Here is a 26,544-nt window from a genome sequence, read left to right as displayed (position 1 = left end):
CAGCCGCAGGTTGTGGCTAGCTTTTCGGGAGTTGCAGTCGCGACAGGCAGTGGAGAAGGCGGTCCGGACGGAGGCGCTCGCAGGACTTCATTATGGCGGCGGCGGTGCGAGCCGCAGGCTGTCTCCCTACGTTGTGTGGCTTGCAGGCGGGTGAGAACCGGGATGCTGGGAGAGGGGCTCTGAGCGGGGTCGGGAACCTGGGCTTTCACGCAGACTGCAGATGCACGGGCAGAAAGAAGCGACCGAACCCGGCCCCTGGACCTGTCATGCTCGGCTCCCGTCCCTTCCAGAGCCGCTGTGTGACCTTGCGCGCTTCCGCGCCTTCTCTGGATCGCAGGGCTCTGTAAAGTGAGGGTGAACGGGACGCCGCCCAAGTCTCCTTCCAGTTCACCAAACTGCTAGTGCGTGCTTGGCTAAGAGGCGCGGGGAACTGGGAAGCAAGCATCGCCTTCCCGGCGGGCGTGATGGTAATTCATTTGGTGATGGGTTCACTTGGAGATGTCGATGTGGGGGTTCGAGGCAGGTGGAGGCAGTCCTCCAGCTTGAGTCGGATAAGGTTAGTATCAGTCATTTTAGATTCCGGGCTGGTCAGTGTCGTTATTGAAAAGAAGGATGTTTTGAATGTCTAGGTTTTGCTGTTTAATTGTCCTCTCCCACCTTTGGTGGTTTGCAGCCTGCAGAGGGGCAGTCTGCTCTGTGTTACCCTATGTTTCATGATCGACTTGGCCTTGTTTCTTCGTTCTATTTTATTGTAAATCCACAACCCAACATTCGTAATTCCGAAACCCAAAGACCTCTAAAAACCGAAGATTTTTTTTTTTTTTTGGTAACTCATTTGTTGGGAAATTTAACCAGAAATCATATGGCAGAAAATCTACCCTGAACATTCTTTACTTCTGTCCCATATTTTGACCACCTCCTCCTATTTCAAGGCTCCGTTCAAATAAGATCTATGGCATTTGTAGCTTTCCTTCGTGAGCCCTTACTGTGTTCCTGGGATTATCTTAAGCTGTTTATGCTCTTCCTCACTTCCTCTTCACAGTGCCTTTGTGAGATAGATGCCTTTATTATTTCCATTATAAAGATGAGGGAATCAACACACAGAAGTTGAGAAACGTGTTTAAGGTTACACGGGGAGGGGATCAGGTTTTTGTACCCATACCACTTGGATCCAGAGTCTAGTTTGTTTTCTTGTTTTTTATTTATTTATTTTTTTGCCTACCCCCTTTTCTGGTATATTATAAACTTCTCTTTTTGTAGCAGCTTTATCGAGATGTAATTTACACACTACAATTATCCTCTTAAAGTGTACAATTTAGTGGTTTTTAGTATATTTACAAAACAACCATTTATAAATACAACCATCACTGTATAACCAAATTTTAGAACATTTTCATTAAAGTATATCCTTTGGCTCTCATCCCCCAAGTTTTTCATTGCCCCCAGCACTGGTCAACCACTTATCTTTCTCTCTCTATAGTTCGCATGTTCTGGATATTTCATGTATCCATGTATCCTTCTGTGATTGGCTTCTTTTACTTAACATTGTTTGTCAAGATTCATTGATGTTGTAGGTGGTGTTTCAGGAGAGCATGTCAGAGACACAACGGGATTGAAGAGCAGAGTGTGTTCAAGAATGACTACAAGTCTGGTGTAGTGAAAGAGGGTGGAGGGGACAATGGTGACAGATGAGGCTGATGTGGAAGGTTGGGGCCACGTTGTAGTCCTGTATGCCATGTGGAGGACTTTTGACTTTGTTCTGCAGGCAGTAGGGAGCCAAAGAATGGTAAATCGGGCCTGGGAAGTGACCAAGCGTGTTATTTTAGAAAGGCCTGCCTGGTAACAGGTGGGGACTTAGAGGGGGAGCAGCAAGACCTGCTAGGGGACTGTTGTTATCTTGTGGCCATGGGATGGCGCCTGAGCAAAGAAAGGGCAGTGAGACAATGGGAGGGGGTGCAGCTGATGGATATTTGAGGACAATTTATAGGGCTTGGTAACTGGTTAGATGTCAGCATGAAGGAGAAGATATGATGTAATGTTCAAGTGGTCATGGGATCCAAAAATGATTCATTTACTTCTCTTGGTTCAATTATTCTATAGATATCAATATTCTTTGGGTGTTAAAAATGTTCTCTTTAGGGGTGCCTAGGTAGCTCAGTGGGTTAAAGCCTCTGCCTTCAGCTCAGGTCATGATCCCAAGGTCCTGGGATTGAGCCCCACATGGGGCTTTTGGCTCAGCAGGGAGCCTGCATCCCCCACTCCCCATCTCTCTGCCTGCCTCTCTGCCTACTTGTGATCTCTGTCTGTCAAATAAATAAATAAAATATTTTTTACAAATGTTCTTTTTAATGTAGAAATGTATTTTAAAAGAATTTTTTAAAAATTTACAGGTCACATATGGTCCAGACAGCTTTACCGAAATACCTTTCCAGCAGCTTCCATTTTGGCAGTGAAGACTGCTCTCAGCAATGGTGAGATTGGTTTATACAACTGCCTTTTCTTACAAGATCTAATGCTAGAGTACTTTATGTAGGAATAAATGAAAATGAACAAAGCACATTTTTTATAATGGAAGTGCATAAGGCCTGGAGTAGTTTTCAAGTTTGATATGATTATAGTTGTTATATTTCAGGGCTTTAAAAAATAATAGCTGTGATTTTTGGAGTAATTACTGTGTGTCAGGCTTGTAACATGTTATATTGGTTAATTCTCACCAGTTTTTATGAGGGGGTTTCGTTTCCATTTTGCAGATGACGAGTGAGTCTCTGAGAGGCTAAGAGACTCGCTCAGATCACACAGCCAGTAAGTGGCAAGACTAGGTCTAGAGATGTCTGGATACTGTGATGCCTCCTAGTAAAGCTGTGTCTGTACAGAGGCCTTACTGCTACACTGACATAGCGCAGGGCCCTCTCTTTAGTCACTCTCCAGAAGGGAAGGAAGCCAACCTTTGCTGAGCCCATGTTGTACTTGTGGTCAGTGAAATGCCTTTTCCTATGGTTAGGGCAGAATTGAAATCTCATTGTGTCCTAGACCTTCTGGAACTTTACTTTTAGTCTTAACTCCCTTTTATCTTGTTAACCCCACTTGTTGAGATAACTTCATGCCTTGCTTGAGGGGTCCAGAAGAGTTTGCTTACCTGAGCTCTTCCCTTTATGTGGGTGACTTACTCATTCATAAGCTACTGACTCTGTCCTCTGCTGTGAGCCAGGCAGTATCCCCAGCCTGAGCTGATAGATGGTCTGCAGAAGGCTTCTATGAGGAAGGCTACAGACTGGCCTCACTTCTCACAGACGTGAAAACAGCTGCTGTCACTCTTTGGCTTTCTGTTCAAGTCCAGTGCCCCTAAATCAACTTTATTCTCTCCAGGGCTGTTTTAATCCCCCTCTCATTTTTTTCACAGTGACGCGATTATCCAATGAAATACAAAGCTGGAGTGTGTGTACTGTTTTTGTAATCAGCATTCCCATTTCCCTGATTCCTGTCACCTGCCATCTCCCTCACAGGACACTACCACCCATGGACTTGGTCAAACGGCTGCCTCTAGGACATGGCTGTTTGAAAACGTCTTCTTGTGTGAAACATGCATGTGGTTAGAGAAATTCCAAAAAAACAAAAAAAGCAAATCTCTCCCACTAACCACGGACACATCAGTTTTCTTCCTCCGAGGCAACTGCTGTGACCAATTTCTTATATATGCATCTGAAATTAGTCTGTAAAGTGTATTGGTGTCCCCTCCTTGTTTTTTCAGCATGAAGGGTAGGGTGCTCTCCTGTTTGGGCACTGTGCTCTTCTAACCAGGCCATTTACAGGTCTTTCCACGCAGGTGCATTGCCTGCTGAATATAGCAGAGGTCACTACTTGCCCAGAGTAGACAGTGCTGATCATGGGGTTGTCAGGGCAACATAGCGCCGTGGGTACCCAGGTAAGGACAGATCTACTTTTTTAGACAGCTGCATCCATCGTGTGGATGAACTCTCACTTCTCTAACTAGGATCGGCAGTTAGCTCAGCAGTCTAAATATGATTATTTTTTAAAGAAAGGCTGTCCTCAAAATAATGACTCTTAAGGGGTGCCTAGGAGGCTCAGAGGGTTAAAGACTCTGCATTCAGCTCAGGTCATGATCTCAGGGTCCTGGGATTGAGCCCTGCATGGGGCTCTCTGCTCAGCAGGGAGCCTGCTTCCCCCTCTCTGTCTCTGCCTGCCTCTCTGCCTACTTGTGATCTCCAACTGTCAAATAAATAAATAAACTCTTTAAAAAATAGGGCCCTTAAATGTTCAGGTATAAGTGACTTATTTGTGTCAGGAACAATTAATTATTTGGTGCTGGCAATATTTTTCCACAGGCATGGGCATCTAACTTGGAGTTTTATTCCATCTACCTATAGGCCCTCTGTCGTCTCCAGGAACCAGAGACATTCATCATTTCATTGGCTTGAGCCGTGCCCTACAGACACAGTGCTGTATTTCTTCTCCCAGTAATTTGATGGGCCAACAGTATAGAGCCTATAGTTTCTTCACTAAACGTACGTAGACTGGCCACAAACCTCTCATTTCGTGAGGCAGGAAAATAAAAGGTGCTTTTTTGTATCTTAATTTTTTTCTTTTTCCTCTTCTTCCTTTAATGAATTAACACTTAAAAAATTAGTATATGATGTGCTCTTGAAATAAAAATATTCCTTAGTGTACCTCATAGAATTATCTCACGTACTACCAACTCTATTTGTACTGTACTTGGTGAGCACTAGTTTAATCCCCTCGTCTGGGGCACCTGAGACCTAAAGTATTGAATTGGGGCCCAAATCCCTGCTGATTTAGATTCACAACAAGAATGTACTTGAGGTCTGTTTTCAATTGCACTTTGGTAGAGGAGAGAGTACAAAAGGAAAAGTTAATTTTCAGTAGACATTGTGTTACTAATACTGTTCCTGTTTGCAGTGGTATTTGAAATAGTCCAATCTGAACTGAAATTAGCTTGTAATAAATGGAGATTGATTTCAGAACTCAGCATTGGCAAATTAAAAGAAATTAGAATTGGGGGAAAATAAAAAGAATTGGGGCGCCTGGTCCACTCATTTGGTGGAGCATGCAGTTCTTGATTTTGGAGTTGTGAGTTTGAGCCTTATATTGGGTGTAGAGATGACTTAAAAAAAAAGTCTCTGTTTAAAAAAAAAGAAATTAGGATTATAAAGCCAATTCATTTTAGATTATTTGGTAAATACAGAAAATCAAAAAGAAGATCACCACTTGTATCACAGTGATAGAAGTGAAGCTGGCCTCTTCTGGCCTTTTTCATTCAGTAGAGGACCATCGATCATTGCTTGGTAATTAAAAAACAAAAAAAACCTGTTTCATTATAGTGACAGCAGATGAGCTTTGGAAAGGCGCTTTAGCAGAGACTGGAGCAGGAGCAAGAAAAGGAAGAGGCAAAAGAACTAAGAAAAAGAGAAGAAAGGATTTGAACAGGGGTCAGGTCATTGGTGAAGGTAAGCTTATTTATAATAAACCTAATTGCTTTTTAAGGTTTCCCTCCTAGTTTTATAGAGAGTTTTTATAGTCTAGAAGCCTCGCACATTTTCAGGAAGGGCATTAGGGTCTGTAGTTTTAGAGTTCAACCACATGGCTCACTTAATGTCCCATGATTCTGGGGGGAAGAAAATCCCGTGGAAAGGAATTTATTCACTTTTTCATTCAACAAGCTTTAAGTGCCATTGTGTCGCATCTTCTGTGATAGTCACTGCTCTCAAGGAGCTTATGATTCATTGAGAGAGTTGGCAGACTTTCTCTGTAAAGAGTCAGTTAGTAAATCTTTTTAGCTTTAGTGAGCCACATGGACTCTGTTCCAACTATCCAGCTCTGCCATGGGAGCTCAAAGACAGTTCAGATAATACATGATCAAACCAGGATGGCTGCGTTCTAGTAAAACTTGACAAAAACAAATGGTGGCCAGGGTTTGGCCCCGGGGCCTTAATTTGCCAACCCCTGGAACACATGGTCATTTATACGTGTTTTTTTGAAGAGTAAAAATAGTACAGTGTACATGAATCGATATTTTGTGCTGTGGGGGCTGACAAATTATCTTTAATTGTAATAGGCTTCCAGGCATAAAGAAAATAGCATTCACTGCACTTGCTTGCCTACTTGAATCTTTTTCTCTAATGACTCACCTTGTATCTTATTTTTTAGCATTTCTAAAAGTTACAACAGTCTCATTACGTATACCTTCTCAGTAAAAAATTCAAAGATTATAGAGAAATCTAAAGTCCCCTTGATGCCCTTTCTCTCTCTTCCAATCCCAGTTGCTGCCCCCAAGCAAGGCATTGATCTCATTTTGATGTGTTTCCTTCTGACTTTTTAAAATGTTTTTGTATACATAAATACTCTAAAAGAAACACACGTTTTCTTAAAAAAAAATTAAATTATGTCATGGTATGAACTAGCTTATGGTTTACTTTTTTCACTTGGTAATAGGTCTTGGAAATTGTTCCATATCAGAACCTATATAGCTACCTTATTCTTTCAATTTAGTGCAGAATATTTCATGGGTTAAAGATGCCGTAGTTCATTTAACCAGTCCAGTGTTGCTGTATAGCAATAGAATGTTTCCACTCTTTGCCTTTACAAATAACACTTCAGTGGACCTCCTTGTCCAAGCACACTTATGCCTCGTACTTGCACAGGAGTGTTTCTCTAGGTAACATCATGAAGTAGAATTACTAGTTACGGGGTAGATACACTTAAAATTTTAATAGACCGTGCTGAGTGGCCTACCAGGTGATCGTTAGTTTAAGCTCCATCCAGCAGTGTCATCATCTGTTCACACGTTGCCTGCCAGCTTAACATTTAAGAAATGGATGATTTTAAAAAATTCTTATTAATGTATTTTTTTAAATCTTCAGGGCGTTGTGGCTTCTTATGGCCTGGTCTGAATGCCCCTCTTATGAGAGAGGGAGCTGTGCAGACCATTGCCCAAAGAAGCAAGGAAGAGCAGGAGAAGGTAGAGGCTGATCTGGTCCAGCAGAGGGAGGAATGGGACCGGAAGAGGAAGATGAAGGTTAAACGCGAGCGAGGATGGAGCGGAAACACCTGGGGAGGCGTCAGTCTTGGCCCTCCTGACCCTGGTCCCAATGGAGGTAGCAGAGTCCTGGTGTTGCTTTCCTTTGTGACAGAGAGAGTACTTATAGTTCTAGAATTCCTTAATAAGATTTTATTTACTTGTCTTTTAAATTGCCTTTTCCCAAGAAAGGATTTGAGCATTACCGAAATAACTTCACATTATTATTTAGTTGTATTTTATGGAACATTAGAGGCCCACAACCAAGAGGTATTTGATACACGGGAAGCAGAGTACTTGTGTGGCATCCTTACTGTGTGACTTCTCAGAGCCTTGAATGTGGTACCATGCCTTTTGGGTCTATACGAGCCACGTGTAGGGTGCAGTTCCCCAAACACAGGTTTGCTCATGGGGTACCTATGGAGCAACATAGCTTGGGAGTGCTATTTTGTTAACAGGAGATAGACTACATAATTGTCTTTCAGCTTTACAAAAGTATACATGAAATAAAAATTGATAATACTTAGCAGGCCGAATTAGAAAAGAGAGTCCTCCCCACCCCTCGCCCCATCCCAAATATATAAAGAAGTAAAAATCATCTAAAAAACTCTTGCCAACGAGTAGAAGATGAAGTAATAGACAAAAGTTTGACGACTTTTTCAAGTTTGGCTTAGAGAGGAGAGGAGAAGTTGAGGTGGAGAGATTCAGGTGAATGTGCTTAGAATGGAACAAAGTGCTTCAGTTGAGAGGAGGAAGGTGTGGGTTGGAGAGAAAAAAAGCTCATAACTAAATCCCTACTGAGGGTCCAGATCCAGAATGGATAAATGGATTCACTTGTGACTACGGATTCAGGGGAGCCTGTGCTGTTGGTAGTGGAAACGTGTGCATGCTGGGGGCGTGGTGTCTGAGTGCTGTCTGTCTGGTGGCTTCATTTAGTCTGTGAGGAGGAGGTGGGGTCATCTGCTGAAAGTAGGGTGGGCGTGTGGATGAGCGTGGCCACCAGAGTCTTTTGATGAAGAGACCCTGCCTCTAGGACTGGCTTCAGAATTATCTAGTGGAGTAGGAATTAGAGTTTAGAGAAAAGAAGATTGGCTATGAGTTGGTAATTGTTGAAGCTCGCTAATGGGTATGTAAGATTTCATTTTGCTCTTCTCTCTTATTTTTTGTATGGTTGAAATTTTCTCTAGGAAGAAGTTAGTAAAAATAAAAGAACACAGAGAGTTTGCAGTGGCTGCTGTGGTGAGTGGAAAGGGACCTAAAAGGACTTAAAAGGCCAACAGGCAGCAGGGAGAACTTGATTGAGTTGGAGCATGAATTTCTAGTGGCCCACATGTGTGCTGTGCTTCGACTCCTCTCCTGTAGCACCCAGCAGGCCAGGTGTGGTCAGACAGTTGCATTGATTCTGGCCTGGATAGTGTGTTGGAGAGAGAAGCAGGTGAGAGATTTGAGGACATTTGCAAGCTCTGGCGGAAGCTATGGTTTGTGGTGTCTTGGCTGAGTGGCAGAAGCTCTGAAGACCAGAGGGATTTGAGGGAAAGGAAGATAGTGGTCAAGAATCTGGAGGTGCTGGGGTGCTCCGGGAGCCATCACCGTGAGAATGGTTGAGTGAGAGAGCTAGAGATACCTCTCCAGTGATGCTGTTGGAGAGGGTGATGGAATTTATGAATTTAGTGCTGGAGCAGTCTCTGGTGGTGATGGACGACCAGGGAGTCGCAGCAAGAGATCTGAGGTTCTTTCTCACTTAAAAATTGTTGGTATGCCTGTGTTGAAAATGCTTTCATGTACTAACCATATAGACACATTTTATCTGTGTGTCTGCTTCTCTCTCTACAGAAACATACGATGATTTTGATACCAGGATTCTTGAGGTAGGCATGCTGAATTAAATACCCAGTGGAGCCTTTGAGAAGTTGGGGTGGGTGGAGTGGGATTAGCATGAGAGCAACCATCAGGAAAGGTCTTTTCTTTTTTTTTTCTTTTCTTTTTGAGAGGCGGGAAAAGAGAGTCAGGGATAGGGGTGGGCGGAGGGAGAGGTAGAGAGAGAATCTCAGGTAGGCTCCATGCCCAGCCTAGAGCCCAATGTAGGGCTTGATCTCAGGCCCCTGAGATCATGACCTCAGCTGAAATCAGGAGCTGAGCATTTAACGGACTGCACCATCCGGGTGCCTCTGAGGAAAAGCCTTTGATGCATGACTTTTCTGAGACACAAGGTTGATCTGGATAAGGAAATGATGACATTTTAATTGCAGTTACTTGATACTGACTCTCCTGATTGCTGCCCTTTTTGGGGGCTACCAGTTGTGGTCCCATGACCAGGCAACCTCAGTGGTATTGTGGAGAACAGAATTTGGAAATTACTGTTAAAGCCCTCCTTCAGAGCTAAAGTAGGATTAGCAATCTCTCTTTGAATTCTTAACCAAGCTGTATTGGGTACTCGGTTTTGGGGGCAGAGAGGAGGAACCATGGGGCAGGGGAAGAAAGCTTGGAGTTGCTGTGAGTACCCAGCTCTTGATGAGGACACAATCTGCTTGGCTGTTTGTGGGTCCTTGAAACTGAAGCCTGTATCAGGTAAATTTCACTCTTTCCAGGGCACTTCCTCACAGTGAGCTTTGCTTTGAGCTAGAACCATGTACATGGTCAGGATTAAATACCATATGGAAAAACCACTTAATGATTTTGTGATCCAATATGTATATTGTATCATTGTTATCAGTAATTTAAAATAACATTTACAAGCGTTTTATGTCTTTCGGTACCAGTTTATAACTTTTGGAAGTTAATCCCTTAGAAAATTCTTCTAGGGCGCCTGGGTGGCTCAGTGGGTTAAGCCGCTGCCTTCGGCTCAGGTCATGATCTCAGGGTCCTGGGATCGAGTCCCGCATCTGGCTCTCTGCTCAGCAGGGAGCCTGCTTCCTCCTCTCTCTCTCTCTCTCTCTCTGCCTGCCTCTCTGCCTGCTTGTGATCTCTCTCTGTCAAATAAATAAATAAAATCTTTAAAAAAAAAAAAAAGAAAAAAAAAAGAAAATTCTTCTATATATGGATAATTTCCTGTAGGATTATCCATGGACATGAACAGAAGCTCCCTTTTCCTTTAAGCTATTTTTATGGGAAAGGGCTTGCCATGTAAGCAGTTAGAAGTAGCAGTTTCATAATTCCTGGCCTTTTAAATACACCAAAAAAACAAAATAACTAAGCTAAATAAAACACAGATTTTCGTGTAGTTCATAATAAGCAGGTATTTCCAAATTCTGCGTTATCAGGTGAGCCTAATCCTTCATACAGAGATCCAGTCCTACCCTAATTCTATGTACTGCATTTTCATTCATTTCCAAGAAGAGCATATTCTCATATTCTAACATCTCTGATAATTGGGATATATTATTATCAGTTATAAATTCTTTCAAAGCTTAATCAACAACTCTTTTCCTTTGTGAAATTCATTAAAATAGTGTACAGTTTTGTTGTACAGAGTTGTAGTTTTGAATCCCTTCAAAAGCTCTCAGTCCAGCATTCTAACTGCCTTATGAAATAGGAAGGGAGAGCCTTATTCCCACTTTACCACTGAAGAAATAGCGCAGAGAGAGCTTTCCTTTTGAGAAAGTTTGCTGTTGCTGCTCATGGCTTGGGAGGATGGTGTAGATACTCACTACGGGGGTGTGTGTGGAAGGAGGTCACTCTAGTTCCTTAATTCCGAATTTTCTTTTCCTTTTTATTTTATTTTTAAATTGATGGGGCTTGAACTCAACAACCCTGAGATCAAGAGTTGCATGCTCTACTGACTGAGCCAGCCAGGCTCCCCCGGATTTTTCTTAAGGTGCTATACATATGAAACATTTTGTCTTTTAGGTAAGAAATGTTTTCAATATGACAGCAAAAGAGGGAAGAAAAAAATCAGTCCGTGTCCTGGTCGCGGTGGGGAACGGCCGAGGAGCTGCAGGTGAATGGGGTGTGATAGGCATGGTGCTGGTGGTGGAGGCAGGGACAGGTGTGGCCTGAGCTCCGCTCTGGGGTCCATGGGTTCTTGTTGCTGCCCAGACTCTCTGTACAGATGAAACCTTTTAAGTGGCTTGGGTCCACAAAAAACCCATAAAACTCCTTAGAGGAAAAAGAAGGAACAGATCTTTCTCTACCTGCGTTTTCCATGAAGAGCAATGGATAGTTGAAAAGGCTTAAGAAACTGTTGTGTTGGGGCACCTGGGTAGCTCAGTGGGTTAAAGCCTCTGCCTTCGGATCAGGTCATGATCTCAGGGTCCTGGGATTGAGCCCCACATCAGGCTCTGCTTAGTGGCAAGCCTGCTTCCTCCTCTCTTTCTGCCTGCCTCTTGGCCCACTTGTGATTTCTGTCTGTCAAATAAATAAATAAAAAATCTTAAAAAAAAAAAAAAAGAAACTGTTGTGTTATGTATAATAGTGAAACTTTAGCAGGGAAAAGCCACTAAATGTTCAATAAAAGGGCATAGTTAAAAAAAGAGCATAGCCACACATTGTAATTTTCTGTAGCCATTAAAGAGTAATGGAGAATTACTTACAAAATTATGCTAAGTAAAAATAAGCAACTGAAAAAACTTCACAGAAGATTGTATAATATAATCCCCCAAAAGTTAATAATGTTTAGTCCATAGGTTTGTGCATCATTTAAATTTTCTTCTTTATACTTTTTGGTAAAATTTCCCCAGTGAATATCTGGTTTTAAAGTGCGTACATGGGTGTGTTAGGAAAGAGAACTGTTTATTTAAACCCTTACTGACAGTGTCATAACAAGTCATCTATACGATACTATGTTGCCAAAAGAAACCACTCTTAATAGTTACTTTTATTTCTTCCAGAACTTCTGTATTCATGTATCACCATTTACCTTTTTTTTCCCCAAAGATTTTATTTATTTATTTATTTATTTGACAGATCACAAGTAGGCAGAGAGGCAGGCAGAGAGAGAGAGAAGAGGAAGCAGGCTCCCTGCTGAGCAGAGAGCCTGATGCGGGGCTCCATCCCAGGACCCTGGGATCATGACCTGAGACGAAGGCAGAGGCTTTAACCCACTGAGCCACTCAGGTGCCCCTACCTTTTTTTTTTTTTTTAAAGATTTTATTTATTTATTTGACAGAGAGAGACGCAGTGAGAGAGGGAACACAAGCAGGGGGAGTGGGAGAGGGAGAAGCAGGCTTTCCGCTGGGCAGGTTACCCAATGAGGGGCTTGGTCTCAGGACCCTGGGATCATAACCTGCGCTGAAGGCAGACACTTAACGACTGAGCCACCCAGGGGCCCCACCATTTACCTTTTAAAACATTTTTTAAAAATTACCTTTAAAAAACATTTACAGAGTATATCCATAATTTTGTACCTTGCTTTCCTTGCTTAGTATTATACCCAGAGGTCTTGCTGTAGGAGCATAAACAGATTCCCTCTCATTCTTTGTACTGACTGCATAGTGTTCCATTGGGTGAAGAAACAAAATTATTGTATCCTTTTCCCTTTTGGTGAATGTCCATGTTATTTCCATTTTTCACCGCTTAGAAAAACCAGTGAGCTTCTTGTATATGTAATTTGTTGTACTTTTCCCAGTATATCAATAAGGGAAGCTTCTTGCAGTGAAATTGCTGCCTCAAAGTTAGATGTGTTCTAAATGTTGATAAGTATTGCCAGATTGCCCCCCAAAAAGGTTGCATCAGTTTAGGTCCCTCCATACCAACACACCCTGGCCAGCCCTGGGTATTATCAAACTTCACTGATTGTCAAGCAGATCTCTTAGTTTTGATTTGCATTTCTTTAATTATGAGAGTCTGGGCACCATTTTACATGTTTCATTTGCCATTATTTCCTTTTTGAGATCTGTTTACCTGTTTTACCCATTCTCCTATTGGGTTATGGGTTTTTTTTTTTGTTTGTTTGTTTGTTTTTTTACTGATTGGTAAAAGCTCTTTGTAAGTTAAGGTTATTAGCCCTTTGTCTATTATACTTTGATTTCACTTTAAATTTTTTTCTACACAAAAGTTTTAAATCCACAGAAGTTTTAAACCTTTCTATAGCAGCTTTTTTTTTTTTTTTTTTTGAGAGAGAGAGAATGAACAGGGGAGAGGCAAAGGGAGAGGGAAAGAGACAATCCAAGGCATGCTTTATGCCCAGTGTGGAGGCTGACATGGGGAGACCTTGAGATCATTACCTTAGTTAAAATCAAGAGTTGGACACTTAACCAACGAAGCCACCCAGGTGTCCCTATATTGCAACTTATTAGTTTTTTTTTTATCACTTCTAGTTTTGTATCTTGTTTAGAAAGCCTTCAATACAAGTTCATTGGTATTTTCCTCCAAGACTTATATGGCTTAATTTGTTTTGTTAAAACTAGGAATTAAAATCTATAGCCCCTTTTGTCCCAGGTTATCATAGGTCTTGCATTTCATTTCATGGAGCAGTATTGCTTTATGTTACTTTTGTATATATAATTTAAAAATAAAATACATTCTTCAAAGTAAATAATTAATGTAATAGCAAATAATAGCAGCATTTCTGTTAAATTGTGATAAATCTCATTTTATTTATTTATTTGACAGCTCACAAGCAAGTAGAGAAACAGGTTGTGGGGGCGGAGGGAAGCAGGCTTCCTGCTGAGCAGAGCGCCCAATGGGGTGCTTGATCCCAGGACCCTGAGATGACCTGAGCCGAAGGCAGAGGCTTTAACCCACTGAGCCACCCAGGCACCCCTAAATCTCATTTTATAGGGTTAAGCATTCACAAACTTAGAATTGTTGATTTTATTTCCTGGTTAATTGAAAATCTGAATTGCATATGAAAGTTCTAGTGGGGCACCTGGGTGACTCAGTTGTTAAGCACCTGTCTTCGGCTCAGGTCAGGATCCCAGGATCCTGGGATCGAGTCCTGGATTGGGCTTCTTGCTCAGCGGGGAGTCTGTTTTTCCCTCTCCTTCTGCCTGCCCCTCTGCCTACTTGTGCTGTCTCTCCGACAAATAAACAAAACAACTTCTTAAAAATACACAGCTTAGTTAAAAAAAAAAAAAAAGTTCCAGTGAAGTTGTGCTTTTACTCTATAGCCAACATATGTTTTTCCCCAACTGTTTTGGTTATTTTAATCTATTTTTAAAAATCTTCAAAACTATCTTATTAGTTTAGAGCATGGTTAGTTTTTTAAAGTGGATTTAGTTTTATCTAGAGATTTATAAAAGGTAGTTTTATATACCTAACCTTGGATTTTAGAGATAATTTCAAATGTGATCTTTCCAGATTGCCCCAAAACAGAAAAGCGAGTCTCTGTAGCTTCATGTTTTTGCTTTAAGTTTCATTTATTTAAGTAATCTCTACAACCCAGTGTGGGCCTTGAACTCATAACCCCAAGATGGAAGAGTCGCATGCTGTACTGACTGAGCCTGCCAGGCGCCCATCTGTAGCTTCATGGTTTTTTTTTTTTTTTCATTTTTTAAAAAATTTTTCATTTTTTTTTCCTTTTTTATTTTATATTTTTATCCCCAGGGGTACAGGTCTGTGAATCGCCAGGTTTACACACTTCACAGCACTCACCATAGCACATACCCTCCCCAATGTCCATAACCCCACCCCCCTTCTCCCAACCCCCCTCCCTCCTGTAGCTTCATGTTTTATCATTTGTTTTGGGTAACGGGTTTTCTGTGGACAGAAGACAAATGTAGTGCTGTGCAGTATTTTAGGAATTGACACTTGAAATGTGGTGAAAGACATTGTGTGCCAAATTTATGCCCCTTTTTATATTTTTCCTTTTTTTTTTTTAAAGGTTTTGCTGTTGGGAAGGCTACTCAGCGGGTGGATGCTTTCAGAAAAGTATGTACATTTTTCTTTTGTTGATAGTAAAAGATCAGTGTGCTAGGCACCATTAGAACTACAAAAAAAAAAAAAAAAAAGAAAAAAATAATGAAATTAAGAACCCTCTCCCGAGGCTTCCTGGCATCAGTTACTGGTCTCCTCAAAGGCAGCCATGATAGCATCAGTTTTCTTTTGCATTGGTTTTGGCAGACTTGTGGCTGCTTACCAAAAGTGCGAGACAGCTGAAGGTTGCAACTCCGACAGAATGTTCAAAAATACTAAGGAATTACTGTTAATGTTTTTTTTACATGTGATAGTGTTACTGTCACAAATTCTTAAAATTAAATCCTCAGCTTTTCGAAGTATATAATGAAATTTTTGTGTGAGTGTGGAATTTTCTGTAATAAAACATTTTCTGGAAGGTATTATTATTTTTTTTAAATCTCTAAGGAAATGTAAATTCTATCAATAGATTTTAAGAAAATGATTTTCCTTTTTCCTTTCAGGCGAAGAACAGGGCAGTTCACTATCTGCATTATATAGAACGATATGAAGACCACACAAGTGAGTGCTAATCTTCTCTCGTAAAATTTACAGGGTTACACTTGTTTCCTTAAGTGTGGCAGTTTAGTTCTATGGCTGTCTTTGTGTTTCTCTGCTGGTTATTGTGTCCTGGAACAAATAATTATGTAAAATACAGAAACAAGTTTTCTCCCCTGAGAAGGTTAGTAATGAGTGAAATCAGAGTTTTGTCACTCATCCTTGGCCAGTGTGTACCAGCCGCTTAGGGTAGTAGCAGTTGCCCTGTGTTATTTGTAAGGGCATTAAAGCTGTATGCCTAATCCTTTTATGTTTATGTTTTTATCCTCCAGTATTCCATGATATTTCTTTAAGATTTAAGAGGACGCATATCAAGATGAAGAAACAACCTAGAGGTAACCAAACACACTCTTACAGTTTGTTAGAGATAAAGCAGAGAAATGTTCCCAGATCCGTCCTGTCCTCTGTTTTTGATCCCCTTTTGAAACTCCCTTTTGAACTCCCTTTTGAAGACACCAAAAGGAAAGGCCTATGTTAGATCTAAGCAGGCTGAGGTTCTCAGGGACATAAAAGTAGTCAACCTACTCAGGCTCGAATGAACACAGGCATATTCCAGGGGAGTTCTAGGTGGGAAGAGCATGTTCTGAATGGGAAAGAGCAACCTAGTGAGTCATTTTGGATGAGTTGGAACATGAGTTCCTCCTCGAGAATAATTGATGGTATTAGTTGGAGGACTCTTACAGTTTCTTTGGTTCTGGTCATTTGCTCGCATCATCAAGTATCGGTTGAACTGGGTGCTGTGCTAAGCTCTGGGGATGCCAAAGTGGACCTTCCTGTCCTTTGGAAGGGCAGGCAGGCAGAGTTCAGGGTCATGGAGCTGGGGCAGTCATGCCCAGTGGACTCTGGGTGTAGAATTCTTGAGCACTTGGATTTGTATTTAGCCTGTGGTTCTACAGTTAAAATGATACTCTACATATATCTTAAAAAGTTTGGGTCAGAAAAAGATAAAACTTTTCATGTCAAAGGTTCTAGTATGTAGAAATAAATCAGGAAGAAAAAACATCACAGTACTAATTGTGCACAAGAGAACTTGCCTTCTGCTTTAAAATCACAATCATTTGTATGCCCAGTAAAAACCTTTATTTTATTATTAGAAAAAGTATTGAGTCAAACACTTTGACATCAACGTTTCGACTTGCACTATTCCTGTGGTATCTGGGACCCCAAGTGGCTGTCGAGCCATTGAAATGTGGCTACTGGGATCTGCTGCCAAGTGTACATCAGATTTTCAAGTATACACCAGATTTTACAGGCTCATTATGAAAAAAAAGAATGTAAAATAGCTGAAAGTTATTATTGATTACATGTTGAAATGATAGTGTTTGGGGATATAGGTTAATTGAAGATTTAAAAAATATATATTTTTAAAATTTATTTGACAGAGATCACAAGTAGGCAGAGAGGAAGGTGGGCAGAGAGAGGGTGGGGGAGGGAAGCAGGCTCCCTGCTGAGCAGAGTGCCCGATGCGGGGCTCAATCCCAGGACCCTGAGATCATGACCTGAGCCATTGGCAGAGGCTTAACCCACTGAGTCACCCAGGTGCCCCTAGATTAATCAAAGATTTAACTAAAATTAATTTTACCTCTTTTTTTCAAATACATTGATGAGAAAATTTTAAAATTCCATAGATGGCTTTTGCATTTATGGCTTATGTCCTATTTCTGTTGAACAGTGTTAGTATAGATAAATTTATATCTGAAAGATTTTTGAAGGATGGCTGAATTAATGGCTAAAGTTGTTTTTTTAAATCTTCCCTGTCTCTTGAAGCTGTATTTTTCAGGTTTCTATATAGTTGAACCTGTTCCCTGTGCATTGGGGTTAATTTTTTTTTTAAAGATTTTATCTATTTATTTGACAGAGTCAGCAAGAGAGGGAACATGGGGGGTAGGAGGGGAGAGGGAGAAGCAGGCTTTCCAATGAGCAGGGAGCCCTATGCAGGTTTCAATCCCAGGACCCTGGGATCATGACCTGAGCTGAAGGCAGATGCTTAACTGACTGAGCCACTCAAGCGTCCCGGGTTTAAATTTTCTGATCTTGAAGCTAAAACAGTAGGATACATTATAGATAGCAGTTTCTAATTTTTTTTTTTTTGAGATTTTATTTATTTGTCAGGGATAGAGGGAGAGAGAGCAAGCGAGCATAGGCAGACAGAGTGGAAGGCAGAGGCAGAGGGAGAAGCAGGCTCCCTGCCGAGCAAGGAGCCTGATGTGGGACTCGATCCCAGGACACTGGGATCATGACCTGAGCCGAAGGCAGCGCTTAACCAACTGAGCCACCCAGGCGTCCCAAGATAGCAGTTTCTAAACTATGTTCCCATGTATTGCTATTTCTGTGAGGAGATATTAATAGGTGTGAACTCCAGAAAGAGTGCATGTGGGAAAACGATTACGGAAAGTAGGAAAAGATGCTTGGGCATCTTGGGGGTTGTCGAAGTCTTTAATGCACTGCTGTGTGGTGTGAATTTCCCAGAGTGGGCTAGAGAAGGCAGCATTCGCAAACTTATTTGACCTTGGGATGCTTCTTCCTTGGCTGCAGTGTGGTGTTTAATGCCTCATGCAGCACTGCCAAGCATGCCCCTATCACATCATACACACACATGCACACATACATTTAACTTGCATTCAACAAGGGTTTTGAGGGGTGCCTGGGTGGCTGAGTGGGTTAAGCTTCTGACTTTGGCTCAGGTCATGATCTCAGGGTCCTGGGATCGAGCCCCACATCAGGCTTTCTGCTCATTGGGGAGCCTGCTTCCCCCTCTCTCTTTGCTGCCTGCTTGTGATCTCACTCTCTGTCAAATAAATAAATAAATAAGATCTTTAAAAAAACCCAGAAAACCAAAAAAACAAGGGTTTTGACACAGTTCTTGCCTGGAATTTGTTTACAATCCAAGTACATCCAAATAATTACCATAGGGTTGTGACCACTATTGCATGGATGTTTGTATATATACAAAACTGGCCCCATTTGGGGAGCGTTGTGTATGGCCCAGTGGCTGTGCGGTAGCCACGCCTTCCCTCGGGAGCCCAGCATCAGCTCTGCTAAGTGGGTGTGGAGAAGGGAGGCTCTTGCCCTGTGAGTGGTAGCAGGTTAGAATCTGCCTTCCAGGCCCTTCCACGACCTGCCTTGCACCCTCTTGCATGGGCACCAGTCTCCAGAGGTGTGTGCATTTATATATACCTGTGCACGTGTGCATTTGTTCTCACGTGAACACTTGTCCTGTGTATGTAACTCCACAAAGAAGGGCAAACCACCTGTTGTTGCCTGTCTTAGCTATCCTCTGAGGTCCCTAGTTTTCACGTGATCTGGCATAGCTCTGGGATCCACATTTAACTGACTGTTGCAAGTAGAAAGCATGGTTCTGTGTTAGGTCCTTATATCCAAATAGTTTTTACATACATATATTGAGTTACCATTACAAGTTGGAAATTAGAAAGCCAGGAACACAGAGTAGATCCTCTGTCTTAAAGCAGGGAGGTATGTGCTGCGTTCCATGTCTTGGCTTATCAAAATGTTAGAGTCTAAACTTGGGGTGTCTTTCCCTCCCTGCTACCTGCATTTGCTGGGTACTGATCTAGATTCTGGGGATACAGTAGAAATAAACACTATTTTAGTCCTCACAGAGCCCACATTCTACTGAGGGGAAACATCAGGTAAGCAAGTTCCACGAAGTGCCTGAAAACAGCAATTAAGATGCTGTGTTTTGGGGGGAGAGGGAGAGGGTGTGTTACCAAAGCCAAGAGAGGCGTTTTTCCAGGAAGAGGAAGTAGATCTCAATGCAACTGAGCAATTGAGGAGGGTGAAAACAGATGTGTTCCTCTGTTCTTAGCCAACTCAAGCATGGGGGGGCCAAGAACTTAATGTTTATATTCTTAATCTTTATAACATCCCTGGTATTTTTGCCCACTTGCTTAAGAGATTTATATATATTATTTCTTTAGTCTTTATAACATCTGATTTAAATCAGTGCCATTATGGAAGTAAGTTGTCCAGAGAAGTGATGAAGCCAGAATGTGAAGCAGGGCCTCCCAAACTCAGAGCCCAAAGCTGTGTGAAAGGCAGCAAGGTGACTGATGGTGTTTTTCCTTTTCTAGGCTATGGGCTCCGCTGCCATCGGGCCATCATCACCATCTGCCGACTCATTGGCATCAAAGACATGTATGCCAAGGTCTCTGGGTCTGTCAACATGCTCAACCTCACACGGGGCCTCTTCCGTGGGCTCTCCCGCCAGGTAACCCTTCCCTGGGCTCTGAAACAGAATTTCTTCTTGTTTCAGTTGTGGGCATTTGGACCGTGATGTCCTGGGAGCCTCTTGGAGTTGCTGTCCCGTTACTGCCTGAGGGCTTGGGCATTCTTTGCTCCCTGTGGCTGCATCTGTTTAATTAATCTAACTGGAGAGTTAGTTCATGAAAATTACACTTTTAAAAAATACCTCGTGGCTATTGTAAAGTTTTGAAATGAAATATTTATAGAAGCCAGTAATTATAATCTGTGTTTTATTGTGAACAGAATTTATGCTTGTTCTACAATTCTAACAGTATAGAAATGTAACGAAGAGAGAGAAAGTCTGTTTCCTGATTTAGTCCTTTCAGTTGGGACTAGAGTGAAGCCGGTCCACTCAAGAGTGCTGTCTTCAGGAGAAGCACAAGCGGTTTTCACGTTACCCGCATAGGTCATTCAGACGGACACCTGAGTCAGAAGGAGCTATGAACTTAACATGCCAAGTTATTTCTCTGCAGAGATGAGAGCCCTGTGCTACCACCCAGCCTTCCCCCCTCAGCCTGGGCGAGGAGCACAATTGCTCTACTCCCCTGGGCTGCCCTCTTACCTGCTCCAAGGGATGGCCTGTCCTTTGAAGGGATGGATAGACCTTAGCAGCTGGGTGAGCAGAAAAGACAAACAGGTTCAAGAGATTCAACTTTGATAGTCTTCCTGATACTTAGGAAGTGTGATACCTCGTTTTGAATAATGTGGTCTTTGGAATAATTATACATATCCCTGTGTAAAATAGGAAAAATTAATTGGAAGAAAAGTTTTGGTTAAAAGATCCTTTTTGAACAGTTGTGTGTGTTGGTACTATAAAAAATAGGCTTCAAAAGGACTTCTAAATTCAGACTTCACATTAGAGGTTTGTTTGATATAACTAAGGTATTGGTTTTAGATAGTTTATATTTATGATCAGGGAAACTTGCTCTTTTATGTAATTTTTTTGTTTCTTTTTAAAGACATCTGAGCAGAGAGCCCGATGTGGGGGCTTGATCCCAGAACCCGGGATCACGACTTGAGCTGAAGGCAGATGCTTAACAGACTGAGCCACCTAGGCGCCCCTATAATATTTTTGTTTTATGTTAGTACTTTGAATTTTCTGATATGATCACCATGTATCATCTCTTCTAAAATGCCATCAACTATAAAATGTTGCATTATTTAGGGTGCCTTGGTTGCTCAGTCAGTTAAGTGACTGACTTTTGATTTTGGCTTAGGTCAAGATCTCAGGGTCATGAGATCGAGCCCCACATTGCTCTGTGCTGAGCATGGAGGCTGCTTGGGAATCTCCAATCTCCCCACATGCACATGCACTCTCTCAAAAATAATAAAATAATACATAAATAAAATGTTGCATTATTTTATGTGCCACTCAAAAAGAGAAAGAATGTCACCAGTTTAAGCAATATGCCATTGATTGTAAGACCCACTAATTTAAATTATTTTCTTTCTATGAAATAGCTCATGTTTCTAATTTCAAACTTATATAGAATTAGAACAGTATAAGATGGCCATAGAGTCTGGAAAATGAGGTTGGACATGTCAGGTATTTTAATGTGCTATCAATAAGCCATCTGCTAAATTTATTTGCCTTTTTCCGGTCTTCTGTGGCTGCTGTCTGTAATGAATCCACATGGCCTTCTCACCAAGTGTCGGCAGTTAGTAGCTGTGGCCACCTTTGCTCTCAGTACCTCCTCCATTTGAACCAGGTCTCAGACATCACCTTGTAGCATTTGTAAATATTTCAGTATGTATTTTTAAAAAATAAAGATTGAAAAATACCCTGCACTGCTGTTATACCTGAAACTTCACAGCATCTTCAGTTACCTGGGTGGTGTTCATAGTAATGTATCCATTTGTTTAATTTTGTTAAAAAGTTTTTTGCATAATTTGTTAGTTTACAGAAAAGGTCGATACATTATGAGTTCTTGCCATGTCTTCTAGGTCACTTCTAGTCTGTAGGTTTCCCTCTTTTTCTTTCCTTGCCTTTTTTTTTTGGTCCTGTAGCTTCCCAATCTACTGCTAAATACTTGTGGATTCTTAATGTCTTCTCTCCCTATGTGTCCTATAAAACAGTGGCTAGAACTAGGGTCTTGATGAGATTCAAGTTCAGTTTTGGGCATGGCATGACACATCATTGGGGGGTTTAGAAGCCAAGAGACCAGAGGCCAAGGTCTCTTCCTCCATTCCAGTGGGGAGTGGGGAGATGATGCCATCCACTCCAGATCCCATCGTTTAGCTGCAAGGTACATTACCCAGAATCCTCTGAAATGTTAAGTCCCCAAGTGGTCTGTGGACATTCCTGTTCTTTCAGTTATAGATACATCTCATAGACCTAACCTGGCGTTCTCCATTTGGTCTTGCCCAGGAAACCCATCAACAGCTGGCCGATAAGAAGAGTCTCCACGTTGTAGAATTCCGGGAGGAGTGTGGCCCTCTGCCCATCGTGGTGGCCTCCCCACAGGGAGCCCTGAGAAAGGATCCTGAGCCGGAAGATGAGGTTCCAGACATCAAACTGGACTGGCAAGAAGTACGGGCCACACAGGGAATGAAGCGCTCAGTGTGGTCGAATTTAAAGAGAGCCGCTACCTGAGCTTCCTTCCCTCTGGCCTCGCACAGCTGCAGCAGCTGGTACTGTCCAGCATCTAGAGGAGGCTCAGCCACTCACATTTTGGAATGTCACTGTCCTTTTAAAGGACAGGCCCACCTTCTTTATTGACAAATAATAAATAACTATAGCTTTAACTTATCGAGCATGTGATATCTACCGAGAACTGCGAAAGAACAGTACATACATAGTATCAAGGCTACTTTGTTTATTTATTTTTTAAGATTGTATTTATTTGATAGAGCACAAGCAGGCAGAGCGGTAGGCAGAAGGAGAGGGAGAAGCCGACTTCCTGCTGAGCGAGGAGCCCAATGTGGGGCTCAATCTCAGGACCCTGAATTCAGTGAGTCAACCCAATGACTTGATTACAGTCACTCAGCTTGAAACTAGAGGAAAATGGGCAAACCATGTTGTTTTTGACTAGAAATTCTCTTTTTTAAATTACTTTGTATGCTGTTTTAGTGATTGCTTTAGGTATTACATTATGCATATTTGACTCATCACCTGTCTACTGGGCTGATATTTTACCCGTTTGAAGTATAGAAACCTTACCTCCCTTTAAATCCCTTACCTTCCCTAGTGTCTGTAAGTGTTTCAGAATTTCCTCTCCCTACATTTAGGACCATGTTAGATATTCTACTTTTTGCTTCAACCATCAAACATAATATGGAAAACTCAAGACGAAAACAAAAGCCTATTTTATTTATCCATATTTTAAAATTTTATTGATTTATTTTTTTCATTTTCATTTTTTTTTTTCTAAGCAGTGTCCACACTGGGCATGGATCCCCACGCAAGCCCTGAACTCCCAACCCTAAGATCAGAACCTGAGCTATCGAGAGTCAGATTCTTAACTGACTGAGCCACGCAGGCTCCCCTATTTATTTATTTATTTTAGGTAAACTCTGCCCCCAATGTGGGGCTCGAACTCAAGACCCTTAGATCAAGAGCCAGTCGGACGTGCCCTACTCATATTTTTATTCTTTCAGTTCTTCTGTCCTGACCTTCCAGGAGTCTCTGTTAGCATTCTGAGTAGGAAACACCCCGTTCTCCTGCATATCCCCTTTATTGCTGAAATCACAGCACTTCTGACACCAGACTTGTGGGCTTTTTTCTCCCTAGGCAGTTCGCGTGTCCTGCGATTTAACACAATTCTGACACTGTTGACCTGAAGGTGGGGTCCAATCCCGCCAGTTGAAGGCTCAGTCCCACAAGACCGCCCTCACCCTACGTTAGATTCCAGTCACAGGTGGGTTGTCCCCTGTGCTTCTGAGTTCCCCCAGCAGCCTCGCTGGGTTTGGTGAATTTGCTAGAGCAGCTCACAATTTACTTCCTGTATACAAGTTGATCATAAAAGGATACGATAAAAGATCCAGAGGAACATCCAGATGGAGAAGAGCCTCGGGCAAGGTGCATGGGAAAGGATGTGCTAGTCTCAGCACCTCTGTGTGTTCACCAACCCAGAAGCCCTCAGGACCCTGTAGTGCTGGGAGATTTATGGTGGCTTTACCACACGGGCATGAGGGATCATTAACCCCATTTCCAGCCCCTCTCCCCTCTCTGGAGAATGGGAGGTGGGGCTGAAAATTCTAAGCTAATCACAGCTTGGTCTGTCTGGTGACCAGACCCCATCCAGGAGCCCATCAAGAGTCACCTCATTAGAACAAAAGACCCTGTCATCACCTAGGAAATTCCAAGGGTTCGAGGAACTGTCAGGAACTGGGGTCAAAGACCAATTATTAGAATAAAAGATTTTGCCAATGCTCTTATCACTTAAGAAATGACAGTGGTTTTAAGATCTCTGTGCCAGGAACTGGGGCCAAATATGTATTTGTATATGTATATATAGATTATGTATGTATATACATACACAGATATGTATATGTATAGAGCAATTTATTTTATTTTCTATTTTCTACTATATATATAATATATATATGTTTTCTATAATAAATAAGCAAATAAGTAAGTATATCGATTATCTCATACATTTCCTTCCTGCTTTAAGAACTTCCTTTAGCTAACAAATTCTTAGTTTTCCTCCAGTGAGAATGTCTTTATTTTTCATTCCTTAAGACTAGTTTCACCAGCTAGAGAATCCAGGTTTATTACCATATTTAAGCTTGTCCGTGTCCCCAGTGCACAGTAAGCCAATGTCTGACTGGGACACTGGTTTTGAACCAAAGAAAGCTTTATTATCAGAAGGGCAGCCCAACGAGAATCCAGGGGATCATTCCCAAAGCTGCTTTGTCTTCTTGAGTCTAGGGACAGCCTGTGTGCAGGAGAGGAGTGTAGGGGGTTTCTTGGAACCTTGAGTGGTGGGATTGGGGCCTTGAAACAGCCTGGAGGTGATCATTCTTCTGGACAGTGAGGCACTCTTTGGGACCTGGCACGTCAGCTATGTCAATAGACCAATGTTACCATCCAGTCCTCATCAGTGTGTAAACGGGATAGAGGTGGACAAGGTAAAGTGAATTAGGTAGGGAACAAAATGTGGAGCTAAGTTAATAATGCAGCTACTACAGCTGTAGTTCTACTTCCACTTTCAGAGTAGGTCCCAGAGCCAGGTATCCGGCTCAGACTGACAGTGCCTTTCACCACTCAACAAATAGGCCACTTCTTCTGGCCTCCTTGGTTTCTGATGACAATTTGCTTTCCTTTGAATGGTTTCCCTTTACAGACAAGATGCTGTTTTTCTCTCTCTGCTTTCAAGAACCTTTCTTTGTCTAGTGTTTTGTAGTCTGATTACAATATGTCTTGGGATAGATTTCTTTCCATTTATTTGAGGGGGTGGGTTGCTCACCTTGAATCTATAGGTGTATCTGCCTTTTGCCAAACTTGGACATTTTTCTCCTAAAATTTCTTCTGAATTTTCTCTTAATGGTTTAGTAGTTTTTAGTTTATTCACAGAGTTGTACAACCATTAGCATAATCGATTTTAAGAGCTTTTTAAGAACAAGGCCCTCTGTACCCATTAGCAGTACCTTCCCAGGACCCCCTTTCTCAGCCTGTGGTAACCACTGATCTCCTCTCTATGGATTTGCTTATTCTCGACATTTCACACGTGCAGTCCCACAATACATGGTCTTTTGTAACTGATGTTTTTGAATGAGTGTCATGTTTTCAAGATTCATTCATATACATCTGTCAGTACTTCATTCGGTTTTATTGCCAAAAAATACTTCATTGCGTAGATAAACCACATTTTTATTTATACACTCATCAGTTGATAGACACATGTTTCTACCTTTTAGCTCTTACGAATAATGCTGCTATGAACTTTTAAAAAAAGATTTTTTAAGTAGGTTCTATACCCGACATGGGGCTGGAACCTACAACTGTGAGATCAAGAGTCACACGCTCTTCTGACTGAGGCCAGCCAGGTGTCCCTGCTATGAACATTTTTTTTTTTAAAGATTTTATTAATTTATTTGACAGACAGAGATCACAAGTAGGCAGAGAGGCAGGCAGAGAGAGAGGGGGAAGCAGGCTCCCTGCAGAGCAGAGAGGCCCGATGCGGGGCTCGATCCCAGGACCCTAGGATTATGACCTGAGCTGAAGGTAGAGGCTTTAACCCACTGAGCCACCCAGGTGCCCCCCTGCTATGAACATTTTTGTGCCAGTTTTTGTGTAGACCAGTTTTTGATTGGGGGTATATACCTAGGAGTGGACTTGCTGGGTCATACCATGATTCTATGCTTAACCCTTTGAGGAACTGCTAACGTGTTTTCCACAGTGGCTGCACCACTTCACGTTCCCACTGGTGACGAACAAGGGTTTCTCTACATCTTTGCCAATATTTGTTCCATCTTTTGATGATAGTTACCCTAGTAGGAATGACGTGGCATCTTGTCGTGGGTTTTTTTTTTTTTTTTTACGTAATTCTTTTTTTTTTTTTAAAAGATTTTATTTATTTATTTGACAGAGAGAAAGAGATCATAAGTAGGCAGAGAGGCAGGCGGCGGTGTGGGGGGGAGCAGACTCCCCGCTGAGCAGAGAGCCTGATGCAGACCTCGATCCTAGGACCCTGAGATCATGCCCTGAGCCGAAGGCAGAGGCTTAACCCACTGAACCACCCAGGTGCCCCTCATTGTGGTTTTGATTTGCATTTCCCTAATGGCTAAGGACATTGAGCATCTTTTTGTGGCTCGTTGGCCATTTGTCTATCTTCTTTGGAGCAATGTCTAATCAGATCCTTTGTGCATTTAAAAAATCGGGTATTTGTGTTTTTATT

The 26,544-nt window shown here is 41.9% G+C and overlaps 1 protein-coding gene across 3 annotated transcripts; it reads left to right on the top strand.

Moving 5' to 3' along the window:
* MRPS5 (mitochondrial ribosomal protein S5) lies at positions 1–22,447 on the top strand. 3 transcript variants are annotated; one of them, XM_045079153.1, is made up of 12 exons: positions 1–150; positions 2,391–2,471; positions 4,386–4,523; positions 5,358–5,483; positions 6,897–7,130; positions 8,885–8,919; positions 10,898–10,988; positions 14,811–14,857; positions 15,346–15,403; positions 15,712–15,774; positions 19,531–19,667; positions 22,071–22,447. In XM_045079153.1, the coding sequence occupies exons 1-12, from the start codon at positions 93–95 to the stop codon at positions 22,293–22,295; spliced, it is 1,293 nt and encodes a 430-aa protein (XP_044935088.1). In that variant the 5' UTR covers positions 1–92; the 3' UTR covers positions 22,296–22,447. The 3 variants fall into 3 exon arrangements, with proteins under 3 accessions (XP_044935088.1, XP_044935087.1, XP_044935089.1); XM_045079152.1 differs by having other exon boundaries at positions 61–146; XM_045079154.1 differs by lacking the exon at positions 1–150 and adding an exon at positions 332–467.
* Positions 22,448–26,544: the final 4,097 nt, after the last annotated feature.

The sequence above is a fragment of the Mustela putorius genome, unplaced genomic scaffold (genome assembly GCF_011764305.1).
Source record: "Mustela putorius furo isolate JIRA1106 unplaced genomic scaffold, ASM1176430v1.1 tig00000281_pilon_pilon_pilon, whole genome shotgun sequence".
NCBI lineage: Eukaryota > Metazoa > Chordata > Mammalia > Carnivora > Mustelidae > Mustela > Mustela putorius.
The sequence above is the reverse complement of the archived record's forward strand: the minus strand, read 5'-3'. Positions and strand labels throughout refer to the sequence as shown.

Coding starts and splice junctions, on each gene's coding strand:
- MRPS5 (XM_045079153.1), top strand. CDS start 93: ATGGCGGCGGCGGTGCGAGCCGCAGGCTGTCTCCCTACGTTGTGTGGC. Junction 4,524..5,357: donor CTATAGTTTCTTCACTAAAC/GTACGTAGACTG, acceptor GTTTCATTATAG/TGACAGCAGATGAGCTTTGG. Junction 14,858..15,345: donor GGGTGGATGCTTTCAGAAAA/GTATGTACATTT, acceptor TTTTCCTTTCAG/GCGAAGAACAGGGCAGTTCA.